The sequence below is a fragment of the Petromyzon marinus genome, chromosome 12 (genome assembly GCF_048934315.1).
Source record: "Petromyzon marinus isolate PM22_M1 ecotype Great Lakes invasive population chromosome 12, UKy_Petmar_22M1.pri1.0, whole genome shotgun sequence".
In the NCBI taxonomy this organism is placed as follows: Eukaryota; Metazoa; Chordata; class Hyperoartia; order Petromyzontiformes; family Petromyzontidae; genus Petromyzon; species Petromyzon marinus.
The window spans coordinates 11,396,058-11,411,872 of record NC_133678.1 but is presented as its reverse complement, the minus strand read 5'-3'; the positions used below and the strand labels follow the sequence as shown (position 1 = coordinate 11,411,872).

Genomic DNA, 15,815 nt, shown 5'->3' with positions numbered 1-15,815 from the left:
CAGCCTAGGTTTGCATCTGATCTTTCAAAGCAGTGGCGGTTATTTTATTGGCATGAACTGTGTCTCATCCCAGAACCATCCCAGCAGAAGAGTGGCAGGTGAAAATGTGTTTGTTAGGCATAGCAGGCTCATGCTGGAGGTCTGTACGCAGCACCTTGTGCCGACGCTCTCCTAGTGTATCTGCATGCTGCCCTAACACTCTAACCCTGTGGGTCCCAACCTGTTGCCTGAGGACCCTCCAAGGCACCCCCCCCCCCCCCCCCGTGTCGCCTTAACAGACGATTGAAGCAAGTGCTGTTAGCGTGCACCTATGACACTGCACACGAGGGGGTGGGTGGCCAGCACCACTTCTGGATGTCCTTTGTCTCCCTAGTGGCAATGTTTACACACTGCACCAGGTACTCATTAAAGGCTGAGTCGACCTGCGGGAGGCCCAGAACCGGTTCAGATATTCGTCACCGATGTTGGCCGCGAGCGGGAATCGAACTTGCGTCGCCGGGTTCGGAGTGCAGCGCGGTAACCGCCATGCCACCGTTCCCCACAGGACCAGCAGTGCTCGCACACGAACACACGCACTCACTTGCAGTGCCCTTACTGTGTCCACACAAGCGGTCAATTGTTCGCACATAACCGACTTCATCCTGGACGTTTTGACATTGCCACGCGGCTTCACGTTGGCACGATTTTAAGACGCCTATCCTGAGTGCCTAAGAGCGCACTCGCTCGCAATTACGTTTCTTTATTTTGCGCTGCCCTCGGACGTTAACGTAGCGTGCACGTCTGTGTCTATGCAGCCCTGCACTTACAGCGATCACAGCGCTAATGTTTGAAATTCCGCACTTGTAAAAGCGCACGCCATCGTACTCGTGTACACAATGACACACCGCTTGATTGGCATAACCTCCCTCACTTAGTGGAGTCTTTGTTGGCAACGAATCCAACAGTTCTTGGGTCTGGTCAGTTTGCTATTACTATGCTTACATGTGTACAAGCGTAAGGTTGGGAGCCACTGCTTTTTTAACCCGTTGCCGTGTGGAGTGGTTCGGTGGTTTTGTGGTTGTCTGATGGCGTGGCTCTGTATGAAAGTGAGTCGTAGCCCAAGCTAGGCGAGCAATGCCTGTTAAGTGGGCCTTTTTTTAAAATAATTAAGTGGTGTTGTCAGCAAGCTTCCACATGAAAGGTTCCCCAGCGTTAAAAGCTATTGCCCTGTGGCCTTCAACAAATGGGCCATTCCACCTGTTCCAGTGTACACCTGCAGGTGGTAACGATAGTGGTAATGGTAACCGCATTGCTGTGCATCATTGGTAATGATTGTACAGAGCCCCTTTGCCCAAGTCAGCATGACGGGAATGGGGATAAATATGCATCGAAGGAGCACGTTTGGATGCAATGCTGCTTACATGCATATTACGGTGCTGTGAATACCCTCCTACTCATATTAGCAAATGCAGCAGTGAATTATCATTATTATAAGCCAGTAAACACGTACGCCAATTAGCTGACGGTGATGTTAGCAATGATAGTCAAGTGTCTCTAACATATACCATCCGGTAACGATTTACCCATTGTGTGTGTAAAAAAAAAAGCGCAGTATTTTCCACTGAATAGTTAAAACGGGTAAAGTCTTTGCAGAAAATATATTTTGTTAAGCACCGCAGTGCACACTTATTTAGATAACTAATTATACAAAGGCCTACATCTTAATTAAATCAATTAATCTTAAGCAATATAAATGCGCTAAAAAGGCAACCACCTCTTCACTTATTGAGACGCTTTGCCGTTGTGCTTTTCCTGTACAGCTTCCCCCCCCCCCCATTTTTTAAAATCTGAGTCCGCATTGGTATTTATTCTAATCACAGGGTCTTTCTAAATTTAGCTGACTTGTTACGAATATAAATGCCTGTAAGTGCTTCATCAAGCCTGATGTTCTGCTGTACGTCAGACACACGTAATTCTGGCTTGGGGGTCAATTATGTTGGCACTTATCAGTGTCCCTCCTGGAATTGTTTATTAGTGACGAATCCTAGTGACCCAGTCGAGTGCTGGAGGGCACTGTGACATGAGGCTCTTCAACAGGACATCGCACCAAAGATCGGAATACTCTTGTGGACATTATGGATCGTATGTCAGTCTTCTGTGAAGTGAACGTATGTTTTATGAAGCCCAACACCGAACAGAAATCTTGATTCCATTGCATCCCAGTTAATATCAGTAACGTGAGTTGTAAATCAAATTAGTATTCTTTCCTGAGTTTGCAGGATGGGAAGTTATTATTATCCAAAGGCTGTTAACAAAATTTGGCAGTAACGTGTAAACTTCATGTATAGATTATATGGGTATAAGGATTGATTACTTCACGGGGCCTCCTTTGCCAGTACCAAAATATGAGAATAGGTTTTCCCCTTTTTTCTGGGAACAAAACAGGTGGTGAGATGTTAAAACACCAAACTGACACCTTTTACAAGGAATCATGTCTGCATTAACTGCAATGGTTGTGATCAGAATGCAAACAAAAAACATACTCTGATAATGTATTGGCATTGTCCTTGAAACTGATTGGTCCATACCAGAGACAGCTTTTTTTTTTAGCCTAGTCTCAAACGGTGTTAGGCCAGAGGACGCCAAAAGGCATACGTGATTGATTACTATTGATACTTAACCTTGCGACACGTGCATACATTTGCATGTGGAAAAAAATCGCATTTGGAAATATCGATGTTTTTCTATTTGTATACATGGTGTGAAGTTTCCAGTTGTATCCCTCTCAACATTTATTTTCAGATGCTCAAAATAGTTTTAAAGGTTGCCACATTCACCACAACATGAATAAATAAACAACATCTTCAGTGGAATTATGACAACATCGCAACCGTGCATTGAATTGTTAGGCATGCAAGTGCACACCATGAAGGTGTAAAACAGTTAGTTATTAAAAGGTTACATTTGGTTATTTGATTTTTGAAAGACCCTGCAGGTAGTTGCCATGTTACAAGTCATTAAAGCTATGCTATGCTGCTCTGTGTTGACGTAACAAGCTTAAGCAACTAATTTGCTATTTAGATTTTTTTTACATAAAATGCTTCATCGGGTCATTCGATCATTTCCTAACAGAAACATTTCACATATCCAGAGCGGCTGTGCTTATTAACTCTGCTGTCGTTGAACTTGCGGTGATGTTGATTTTGTTGAATATGAATGGTGTGCTTAGCGTGTTGAACAAATAGCATTAAGAGTGTAAGGTGGTGCCACGGTGGCGATGTTAACTACTTCGCCTGGTATACAGGAGGTCGTGGGTTCAATCCCGGTATACAGGAGGTCGTGGGTTCAATCCCGACCCTGACACCTGTGTATTTGGAGTTTGCATGTTCTCCCCGTGATCGTGTGGATTTTTCCCATGGTCCTCCCGTTTTCCCTTCCACATTTAGAACCAACACGCGTTTAGAGTATTTGGCTGCTATAAATTACAACGTGATAAGCCACTTTGTTGAGCCATCATTTGTGGCCAGGTCGCTTCTGAAAAATAGCAATATAGCTCAGTGGGCCTTACCTGGTAAACTAATACAATTGTTTAGTTTGTATTGCGAAAAGGCATGTGTTTGTTGCTGCTAATTGTGAAAACTCTCCCACCATTCTCCCCTCACACACACACACACTACTTCTAAATGTCTGCCTCCTTATCTGCGCACACAAACCCTGTACACACACTCATCGTGTCCACACTTTTATCCACTCAATCCTGTGTACATTACACGGAACGTCATGCTCCTCACACGCACACACTATCCGACGAACATTGATTGTCCTGCATACACGTGTACGCATTCACTCCCTCCTGTATGACACACACGTGTACGTGCATGTACGCTTCCTCCTGTATAACACACTCCTTTATCTCACGCACACGTGAACATGCATGCACCCTCCCTCCTGCATAACACACACCCATCATCCGGCGCACACACGTGTGCACGCATTCACTCTCCATCCTACATCACGCACGCACAAGGGCCTCGACGAGAAGCCGGAGCACGCCGTGCGGCACCAGGCCAACCTGGCGGAGCTCAAGCGCTCTTTCCTGGGCGCCCCGCAGACTGCGGACGCCGACTGGAACAAGCGATTCTCCGGCGAGGGCGGAGTCCCCGCCACGGCTGACCCGGCCGCCAAACAGTCCAACGGCGACACCGCACCACCGGGAGGTCCGCTTGCCAACGGCACCGAGGCCAAGCCGGAGCAGGTGGGCGTTGCTCTTGCGTGGCGCATTCCACTGATGGCGCTGTCCCAGTGTGGTGTCCCCCCCCCTCGCCTTTGCCCCGATTTACGCACCTCGAGCATCTTGGTCGGAGACGCGTGCCGACACGGCCGAGTGAAGAGTGAGTTTGCCATTCGTTGCGGAGTTTTTGCGGATTGAGCCTAGCTGCTGCCTTTGTTTAAATCTTTCCCGTTCTGATTTTTTTTTTTTACCCCGATTTCCTTTCCGATGATGTACGTATGTACGTGTACATCATCAAAAAAGAACCCGGAAGAAAAACTAAAGTAGACTAATTTTATCAGTACCGAGACTCCCACATGGCCACGTGGGAGGGCGTGTGGTACAGTTTGGCGCCAGCTATAGTGGTTGCGGTTTTGTCGCCACAGTTCTCTGCGGTGAGTGCAGTGTCTTTGACAAACAATGGCGCTACGCCTCCCTAAATAAAATGTGCGCTAACCAATTGTGGGTTCCGAGATTCACAGGTGAACGGGACCCACCCTGCAACTTGCAGACGTCTCTGAACTGGAAGGGTTAATACTGCAGTTGTATCAACCACGCACTGGACCTGAAGGATTGTGTGATGTCATGAGCAAGAGCAGGCCGTTGTGCACCGGTGTCTCGGTCCAAAGTTGCCATATTCTAATATTACTCAATTGGAACTTACATAGCAATCATTGCTCCCTCCTGTGAAAACTTGGTAGTATCCTCTTTAAAAAGTCTCGAGGCTCAGTGAGGCCTTGCTGGGTAAATGAGTGTAATTATAATAATATGCTATTCCAGAAGTAATGTGCTTTCTTTTTTCAGCAATTGCCCTTAAAGTCTCTTAAGCTTAATGTTTGTATCTATATGTGTACGCGCATTGTGTTTGTGGGTGTGCATGTGGCTGTATGTGTGTGGCTAAGGGTCCTATCTGTTTGAGGAGTTCACAAATCTTTGAAAGATCTGGACACTTTCCCATTAGTGAGCTTCACTGGTTGGCAAGGCTGCGTTGGCTCGGTCACTTAGCCCGCATGCCCAGCCACCGCATGCCCAAGCAGCTTCTATTTGGCCTGATATAGGACGCTAAATAGGCACGGCATGGGCTGGAGAAGAGATGGACTGATGCAATATTCGAGCATGTGGAGCTGGTGCCCAAGACAGGTACCAGTGGTGTCAAGATCGGCCTCTATGAGAGAGGTATTGTGAAGGACGCCACTGGACAGTTGTAGGCAGTCTCCCTCCAACAGCAGCGGAAGGGCAGAGTAGCGACGCTCACAACAAAGAGTGGAGCACTGGGCAGCTCAAATGCAGCAAGTTGGCACAGTCGGGGGCACCGGTTGTGCATCTGCCAGTCATCTGTCAACCCATGGCACCTGGGTTTGTCCCGTGACCTGTCAGCTAGCCTTCGACATTTCACATGGCCTCGGAGGGTACCTGGCCTGGCACAAGCGCCGTGGTGATGTCACCAGCACCGAGTGACAAATGGCGGCTGTTTTTGTTGTACGTATGCGTATGTGCATGTGGTGGGTAGCGGTAGTGCAGCGGGTTAGCGTGCTGCGCAAACAAACCTGGCGACCCGAGTTGGATTTCCGCTCACGGTCAACACCAGTGACGATTATCTTAAGCGGTCCTGGGCTTCCCCTTGGTCATTTCGGCCTCGAATGAGTACCTGGTGCGATATGTAAATATCGGCACAAGGGAGACAAAGGCGAACAGGTGTGGTGCTGTCCCCACCCACCCCCTTCGTGTGCACTGACGGCTTTCATATGTGCTCGCTAACTGCAACATTCTGTTTAAGCTGTACTGGGGGTGGGGTGGTGGGTCTTTGTGTGTGCACTCGCACCCATTCCCACGTTTGGTGCACGCAGCCACCTGTGGTTCAGACTGAGACCATGAGCTTCAACTCGGCCGCCCCGGCCTCCGGTACAGAGATTACCACCCGTGATGTGCCGATTGTCGCCACGGAAACGAAAACTATCACCTACGAGGCTCCACAGGTACCAGCTCTCACACCATCGTATCACATACCCTCCTTGTACCCATCCTTGCGCAGTTACCTGCTCACACCTTCCACCATCTGTCCTCGTACCCATCCTGCACCCACCACAGGCAGTGAGGATTTGTTAGAGCCGCCGCTCTTGATGAACCGCTATTTTGGTTGAAAGGTTCCACGCTGCAGCGATTAGTGTAATGCCTGCTCGCGTTGTCATGTCGTGTTTATAATAGCGGCACAGATAACGATTCTCTGTCTAATGGCTACATGTGCTCGGTATATTAAGAAATGGTTTCTCTTTGAAGTGCAGGAATATCCCCCACTTTTATATGTAAGGGATGCGTTTCTGGGAAATGCTACTTAACTCGAAATTGCCAAAAGAGAACTCTACCTTTGCATAGACATAATGTTCCTAGCTGACATTTATGGGAAAAAATTCCGAGACTAAATGGCATGAAGTGTACAAAAATGCGTCTTACATTACAGAGTAGCCCGTTTTCAGCACGTGCATTCCTCGTTTAAGAATATTCTTTGGGTCTTCCGGTAAAGTCACGTAGATAGGTTCAAAGAAAATAACAAAAATTACAAAAACTAGGACGTTTCGATCGCAACACAAGCGTTGCTCCTGATGACGACTGCTTGTGTTGTGATTGAAACGTCGTAGTTTGTTATTTTCTTTGAACCTATCTGCGTGACTTTACCGAACAACCCAGAGAACATGAATTCCTGCAGTCACGAACGCTTTAAGTCAAGATTTAGTTTAAGAATTCCGCATATATCCATAAAATAACGACTAATCACACTTGTAAGAATTTTTTTCCTAATTAATCGCCAATGTATATGAAAAATAACGCATAATGTGGCAACTTATAGCGGTGGATTCCTGCTTTTGATTGGCTGATGCGATACATACTCAGACTCCAGAGGGGGTGCAAGGTCTGTCATCATCTGCTCTACTTTCACAGCACTCCTTAGTGTGCCGATGTAATATCCAAATGTATAACCAGTATTGAGGTGAAATGGTTTGTTCCCATAATACAGAATTTACATGGGATACACATTAAGAAATGGGAAGATTAGTTGAATATTCAACTCAAATCCTATCGATTTTCTCAAGAGGGAATTAAAAGAGCAGAAAACAAATTACAGCTCTGATGGGGAAAAAATGTGAACTATTAAACCAGGTAATAGGCTGCTTGTCTGCAAGGTCATTGCAGTGCGATGCTTATAATGGATGTATGCATAATAAATGTCAGAAAAATTCCCACGTCTGCAGTATCGCATCAGTGATTGTGTGTACATTCGTGCATCTGTGATTTGTGAGGAGCGGTGGTATAGCGGTTAGCACGCTGCGCTACGAACCCAGCGATCCGGGATCGATTCCCGCTCACGGCCAACACCGGTGACGATTCTCTGGACCGGTCCTGGGCTTCCCCTAGGTCGATTCGGCCTCAAATGAGGACCTGGTGCGATTGTCGCCATGTGTAAACATCGCCACTCGGGAGACAAATATTTGTGATGTTGGCTAGCCACCTCCTCGTGTGTCATGCCGGCCTTCATAGGTGCTCGCGAACAGAACTTTCCCCAAAGGTGTGTTAAAGCTACAGTGTGGGGGGGGGATCTGTATCTTTTGTGCGCAGGATATTGTTGAAAATGATGGGCAGCCAGGGCTGCTGATGAGCGCACAGACCATCACGTCCGAGACCTCCAGCTCCACAATGACTACACATATCACCAAGGTACTTATGTCTGATCTCCATTCGCAAAGGCTATGGGGACTTGATTTTGTTCTTTTTCAGCAGCAGTCGTTTAAAATACTCCATCGTTATTTATTTTCAGCGAAGACAACATGTTTGGTACGCTCTTCAAACACTGTAAATGTTTGCTACTTGCCATGTGCTGTTACCTCCGGGTAACAATAACACAAGTTGTGTTAGTCTTTGGCTGCCTGGAACCGTGCTACATGGGCCGATATGAAATACTGTATTCTGCTCCCCTTAAACATAAAGTAAGATCCAGTCCATGAAATAAATTGCCTGCGTAGGTACGACCTGCGATGTGTGGCTGACACAATTCTTGAAAACATTGTTAATGAGGTTTTTAAAGCTACTCTCAGGTGGAACGTCATGGTGATGACGCTGGGACAGCACTATGAATACTTTGACCTAGTGGTGATGTCACGAGAGCCATTGTGAGGTGGCTGACAACAAGTCGGGAGCTTGCTGGTGACATAATTGCAGTGGGCGTCACAGTTCATTTTAGTTTAAATATCACTACAATCACGTTACTTGCGCTCCTGCCTGACTGAAAGTCTGTTTTTGCCCATTTCACAAGGTTTTGGACTCTTGTCAGACAGCTTAGGGTACACAATGCAAGTACAAATATACAACATAAGAGATATTTGATTCAAGTTTGTGACCCCCCCCCCCCCACCCCTTCTAGACATCTGTGAAAAATAGTTTTTTTCGCTCATTGGATTTCTCCAGGATATATAAAGATTATGATTTGAATCTCAAATTTGCTCAATCTTCCCACAGGAGAAGCCTCTGATCATTTGTCCACCCGGTCCCCTGCCTTAGATTTCCCCCAGTCTACAAAACACATTCCAACCAATGGCTCTCGCACGGAACCGCTCCCAGTAACCGGGACGAGATGGTCCATGCATATTGTTGCGTGAATTCAGGAAGATCGAGAAATACTCTGAGCCTGCCGACAGAGCTGCCACCAGGGTGGTGCCTTGCAGAGTGCATTGGCTACGCGATACACAACCACTTGAGGGCGCTGTTGCACCGGCGGTGACAGCTTACTTTGACAACAGAATTGCACGAAATATTGTATTTTTGCAATTAATGGCTTTACAAACTGGTGTAGCAAAAAAAAATATCTCCAATATTCGTTCTTAAAACACGACGCTGCGAGTTGCAATGCCATTGTACGTCTGCACAGGTGTCTGCTAGGCGGGTAGCAATTAACCTCGCTTATATTATTGGACGAATTGTCATGGCCCGAGGTCTCAATGTCTCGATTCAATAAGCACATGGGTGTTTTGCCGTTGTTGGTCCATGTGTCATTTCTAGTGGCTGCAGGGTGCACGTGGGCCGAAGACACGATGGACACGTTGCAAATAATACAAATGTGCCTCCTTGTTGCGGCATGAATTAACCTGTCCTGTGGAATTAATGTGCGTCTATCCTATCACCTATCTGTGCCTTCTCCCACTTGCTTGTCCCGTTGTTTCTTCATCCCTCTGTTATTTTGGCCACGCTGACTGGGTGGCTTACTCTTTGCACTATTACGCGTTAAGTTGTATCAGCCTTGCCACCCTCTTAGTGTTCCGCCCAAATCGCTTCTACCCGGCTACTCTTGAGTGTCTAGCCAAGTGGCCACCTATGGCAGGGCACTTAGAACTCCAGCATGAGGCATAAGATAAAGAACCAACATGTGAGAAGCTGGTTAGTAACCACATGTATAAACTGACTCCCACCATGCGAATGTGGAATTTCCCACCGCTTGCAGGAGAGGAGCACATCACCAAGGCTTGCTCAAGCAGGGAGACTTTGACTTGGCGTACGATAAACGACTCTCACATTTCTTAAATTTCAAACCCATAGCAACATCGGCCCCCTACCTGCAGACGAATGCCCGTTTCAGAACAGTACCACGTTTTTCACCTTATGTTGCACAGCGACGTCTGTCACTGGGGTCCCATTGGTGAGACTGTAGCAGGGCATTGACGCGGTTTTTGACGATGGTGCCTTTTTATCAATCAGAGCCTTATCCATAAGTGCATTTAGTTTGTTCTCGCATTAAACGCCTGTGTGTCAATACGGACAGCTTCGGTGTCCAAAGCGTTGATGCGCCCGCCGTGTGCCCGTGCAGACTGTGAAAGACGGCATCTCAGAGACGCGCATCGAGAAGAGAATTGTGATCAGCGGCGACTCGGACCTTGACCACGACCAGGTAACATGCCATTTGAACTTGAAATGCCAAGGTGGCTGGTTTTGCTGCCTTTTAATGTAGCTAATAACTTGTTTTTAACAGCAATTGTTTTTGTGTCTCGAGGTTGTTATTGCCATGTGTGTATACTCGCAGCATTTGACCCCATTTGTCCGTAAGGCTAACCGGTGAATCCTTGCCTTTGTGTGTGGCCTTGGGGAATAGGCCTTAGCCCAAGCGATCAAGGAGGCCAAAGAGCAGCATCCAGACATGGCAGTGACTCGCGTAGTCGTGCACAAAGAGACGGAGGTTCTGGCCACCGCGGACCACGAGTGAACAGCACTGGAAAACATACGTCCCATCGTACGTTGTGCATGTGAAACACCACGCGCCGTCTCACCCTGTGAACCGCGCATGCCCCGCTACGCCGAATACTTGCACACATTAGTGCGGTGGTGCACGCAAACACGATGTGTGACGCACGCTCCCAAACGCCACGCCATTCCTCAAACCCGGCATTCGTTGGATGAGATCGATTCTTACGCTCGCAATGCATGCGTGCGATTGGTTGCGCAAGTAAGACATCTTTTTTTTTGAGCTCTGGAAATGTTTGCTCACGCATAGTGGAATGGTTGAAATGGAACGAAACAAAACATTGAGGGACAATATGGACAAGGTGGAGAGGACTAACAGATCAAAACAGACTACATATGAATGAGTTGCCCTTATGCCTCGGATTTCAGGACGAGGAAGATGTATTTGAATCGGTCAAACATTTTTGCAGCCTTCCAAACTCTTACAAACTGATGTCTAAATAAAAAAAAGATGTAGAAATTATAAAGGCCATGTACCAATCGATTATAGCTACTCGAATTATGTAGGGAAAGCAACACCTTAAATAGGCCTCTTTAACCCACCCAGAACCACATGCCCAGGAGAAACCACACACACACACAATCCCTGCCCCACATGGCAAGAGCCACTCATTACAATATTTCGCTGTGTATCTCAAACAAAAACGGCACATCCTAGAGTTGTCGTGAACCACATAGGCCATCCTTGAATTACAGTCAAATCACGCGCTTAAATTGGATGGTTCATTACACCACATCCACGTTCGGTGGTTATTGTACACACGTCAAAAGTTATTTCTTCTTCTTGTGTCCACAGGCAGACGTGGGAAAGTGTGGCTTGTACTGAACAAACCTCGCTCGTCTGCAGTTTGCAGAGGTGCTTGAGGAGCGTACAGAACAAACCCGAATGGGTTGTCCCTTTTTTTTATTCTTTAATATATTACATCGTCATGATCCCGCCACCGATAGTGACAGTCACGGGGGAGGGGGATAAGCACCTTGTAAACGCAAAGCCAAGAGAGCAACGGATCCGATGCAAGCTTACACACGCAGGCAGCCAGGGGCGTAACTTACTCTGTGATTCAGGTGAAAAGACCCGCCCATGTAAAGTCGACGGAACGTTTTTTACTCTCAGATTAATGTGCACTTAACGTTGAAAAATTTGGACACGTTTGAAGTTCAACGTAAACAGTTATTGGGGGACAAATGGCACTCGCAATATCTTTGTGTAAACTTGACAGACTCCCTTGACTGGATTTTCCATTTTGGAGACTTATTTAAGTTAAATAGATGGGTGTCGCACAGTGCGGGTCTCCGTGCCGAAAATGGAAAATGCTTCGAGGCAAATTTCAGTAAGTGAACGCAGATCTGTGAATTTCGATGAAAGTTGTCCAAAAAAACACCAGAGGCAGGGCCATATGAGGACTCTCAATCAGTTTGTTTTCGATAATAAGCAAGGGCATAAAAATCTGTCAATGGCCCAACTAAATCACTAAACTCTGTTAAAGTCTGTGACCTTTACAGTTTCCCACATCCTAGATAATTCGCCATCCCTACAAGTCTCAAACATGAGCTTCAGCGGGGGGGGGGGGGGGGGGGCGTTCCAGCATTAAATGTTTTCAGTCGTTTATTCCCGGAACATTTCGATTAATGTTTCTCGTAGACGCAAGTACACCGGGTTACCAAGTGCGGTGGTTGACTGCAGTTAACTCCCCCCCCCCCCTCTCTCCAGCCTTCTTCAGTAATGGATGGAAGAACTTTCCTTTTCACCCCGCGCACACATCTGTTTTATGTCGGTAGTGCCAATAGCATGGGAAGCGCACTAGATATGTAATGATGACTAGTTTTTTTTTTAATAACACATTCTGAAGCGCATTTCCTTCGGTGAATTTGCACTCATTCTGTCTTGGTTTTTTTTTGTGCTACCTATTTATGTCTAAGTTGGTCAATGTTTTTTTTTAAACTGCACATTTTAAACCTGTGATGAAGACTAACTTACTTTCGTTGTACAACTTATGTATTTTTCTTTTTGTACTTTGTTTTCTCTTGAGACGTGAACAAAGACTGTTCCCTTCACCAGAATTGACAAATCCCACAGTAGCATCGGTGTGTCTTGCCAGACTCTGACATCTTGTGAAGTTGAATCTTATACATGTAAAATGTTACAGCTGCAAGCCAGGAATTTGCACCTGTTAAGAATAATAAAAGCGGAATTTAAAAAAAAAAAATTCAGTTGTGTTCATGCGTGTGAACTTTCATTACATGTCTTATTGCATATCCGCGTGTGATTTTCTAAATAATCGATTCGTTGTCATCAAATAGCTTTGTGACATTCTTTAAAGAAACACAATGAAATGTGATGGGCGGACTGACCTCGCTGAAGTGTTGTGATGCTGAGGGATACCACAGTACCAAACAAATGTGTGAATCATGAGATGTTGGGTAAATGCACAAGACCACCATTAATGAAAGACGTTTGGGTGACCTGTTTTAAATTTGTATTTTCACAACTGCTTTCATCGGTTACGGTATATGCTTTGTTGGGCCCTCTTTCGTCATTGACAGATTATTCTGGTTAACATTGCAACATTGCTTCCGGTTTAGGCACTTTTGTGTGTGTGCACTTGCGGCCACAGTGCTTTGTGCAACCGCTTGCATTGCCAGTCAAATCTCGTTTCTCACTTTCTGGTCTTGCACCAACACCCAACACCGGTGTCAGTTGGTGTCTGATCCTGGCCCGAGTCTCCTCGAGGTCTGCTCGGCTTAAAATGAATACCTAGTGGGGGAGGGGTGGGTGTGTGTGAACATTATCGCAGGGGGAGACAGGTGGCCGGTCATAACCACAATACTACATTATCCCCTTGAGTACCATGCTGGCTTCAATTGGTGCTCGCCAACAGCCCTTGTCCCAATAGTCTACAATGATGAATAGGTAGGATCTGTGTATGGGCATTGGCAATGCAGTAAGCGTACAAGATTAATTATTATGGAACACAACCATTTTATTGATATAACTCCTCCAAAGGCCAAAACTTCCTTCCCCACTTGTACAACTCAATACGCCTTTGCGCACCGTATAACATTTCTGAAACCCTGCTGCTGCTTAATACACCGCTCCGTTCACACTTGCTGCTGTCGGTCAGTTACATTTAATGGGGGGGGGGGGACTTTGGACTGCTATTGTTTTTCCACATGCGTTGATTTATTTGGAGCGGCTGGAAGGGCTAGTGGCCCTTGAGCCAGTGGGGTATGGGTTTGGTTCCACTTAGTCCTGGCACAATGATGTGTTGTGTGTGTGAGTTATTAGATATCGCAGAGCAATATCGCTGCAGTTTTAAACGTCAAAACATTTCATTTTTTACATTTAGAAGATTTTTTTTTCAACATCCGGTTTATTTCTGCGAACCACAGCATGTGTATCCTTAAAAAGTTGTGAAATGGTGAGATCCATTCCGGCTTCACAATTATCACATGGGGGAAATGTTAACTCTTAGCATTTATGTATTTCTGTTTACACATTGCCAAAATACTCATTTTAAAGTTCTATGTAAGATGTGTTCAAGGCCAGCAATGCTTTTTTTTGCACTTAAAACCCCCTCGCACACTCTCATTTGCGTCAGATATTTCATGAAAAGGGCAAAAACAACAGCGTTTCCGCCAGACTTTTTCGAAAGTATGTCAATGTTCAGCATTCAAGTGCATATTATTCAGCAGCTGCGTGTGGATGTAGGCAAACCCAAGATATCTCTCAAGTGATGTTGTGCACATCGTGCAGAGTGTGTGTATGGGAACAGGAAAGCATCGAGTGTTCCCTGAATGATGACACATGTTTCCGAATGTTTGGGTATTCATTATTTGCTCAGTTTTTTGTGTTACTATGCTTACTACGCACTTTTTTTTAGTCTCATTTCTCTGCGTACATGTATAGGAATGGGATTGTGTGTCTGTATGGGCTAGAATACCTAATTTGTAATGTATAGGAATGGGGTTGTGTGTCTGTATGGGCTAGAATACATAATTTGCATTCACCCTCGCACGCACACAATTGGTACATCGACTTAACAGAAATCTAATTTTATAACACGCGTAATATTTTGCGGACATGTATGACCGTGACTCTTGAGGTACACGGAGCCAGGAGATGGGCTGGGAAGAAAGAAGTGGTCCATTTCAGAAAGAGGTGGAGAATACAAAAAGTGGTGGGCCCTTTAAGAATGAGGTGGGGGGGGGAGTCTTTAAGTGTCTCTTGTAAGCCAGTGTAGACTGAATGCGGCTGCTGCTGCTGCTATGAATTTTGCTGCAGTTGCAGCGGTGGTGGTGGTGGCCGCGTTCAAGACGGCGGGAGCTGTCAACGTCGAGACGACGCCCGGCAGTGGCCATGGTCTCCTGCTCCTCGGTGTAGACAGCAGCAGCAGCAGGAAGAGGAGGAGGAGGAAGAGGTTGCGAGTTTTCTTTCCGTGAGCTGCAGAGCACCGTGACGAAAGTATTTGGAGAGAATTTTTACTGTCGTCGTTGAAGGAATCCGACCCAAGATGACGTGGTTTTTTTCTTCGTTTCAGAATTCAGCCCGATAGATTTGCCAACTTGTTTTATTTAGGTCTCGATGCAAGCGGTTTTATTTTTTATAGGCGTAACCCCACGAATAGCACGGTTGGCTTCGTACGGAGCGAAATAAGTTAAACATTATGAACACGCTATTGGTATAGTTGTGTCAGCATCTGTGCTTTATCCATAAAAAAGAGCTGTTTGAGAGGTGGGGTTTCCGCCTATAAAAATGAAACATGTTCGGCTAAGAAATCTAGACTGATGAAGGGGTTGTTGACGGTTCGATTTAAATAAATTCTGCAACAACATTTATTTGTGTATTTAAAAATGTGCTTTCCCATAAATGTTTGACGACTACAACCAGAACAGAACTGCGCTGCAATTGTGGCTTTATCTCGTGTCTTGTGCAACCCCATTTCAAGACGCTGTACAAAATGGCATGTTTTGGGCATCTGGGGGACAGGAGGCTTCTTTAATAAAGACGCAGACGGTCGTAGGTAGAGGAGAAAATGGAGATTTCGAATGTAAAATTCAACAGGGTTGATGCTTTTGGTGTCTTTTTGTAATAATAACACAATTATATGCGAGTGCGTGTACCTAACGTTCAGTCACTCGGTGACCGCGTCTCGTGTGGATACACGTACAATACATGTATGTATAAATCATCCGAGTGTTAATGTGTGCGTGTTAGGCTGTAATGGTATCCCACTAAACACAAGCGATGTGATGTAAACTATGAAGTGGAGGTGGCGTCAGATGT

The 15,815-nt window shown here is 46.0% G+C and overlaps 1 protein-coding gene across 9 annotated transcripts in view; it reads left to right on the top strand.

Moving 5' to 3' along the window:
• Positions 1 to 15,426, top strand: part of LOC116941575 (protein 4.1-like) — a 71,721-nt gene extending 56,295 nt beyond the window's left edge. For 4 of the 9 annotated variants that reach the window (XM_032952761.2, XM_032952760.2, XM_032952759.2 and 1 more), the window contains exons 13-18: positions 74 to 139; positions 4,007 to 4,234; positions 6,097 to 6,225; positions 7,862 to 7,960; positions 10,101 to 10,181; positions 10,383 to 12,738. In XM_032952761.2, coding sequence (XP_032808652.1) covers positions 74 to 139; positions 4,007 to 4,234; positions 6,097 to 6,225; positions 7,862 to 7,960; positions 10,101 to 10,181; positions 10,383 to 10,493 — 714 coding nt within the window. In that variant the 3' untranslated portion in view covers positions 10,494 to 12,738. Of the gene's footprint in view, positions 1 to 73; positions 140 to 4,006; positions 4,235 to 6,096; positions 6,226 to 7,861; positions 7,961 to 10,100; positions 10,182 to 10,382; positions 12,739 to 14,813 lie in introns of those variants that run through there. The other 5 variants (XM_032952758.2, XM_032952756.2, XM_032952764.2 and 2 more) reach the window with 5 other exon arrangements.
• Positions 15,427 to 15,815: the final 389 nt, after the last annotated feature.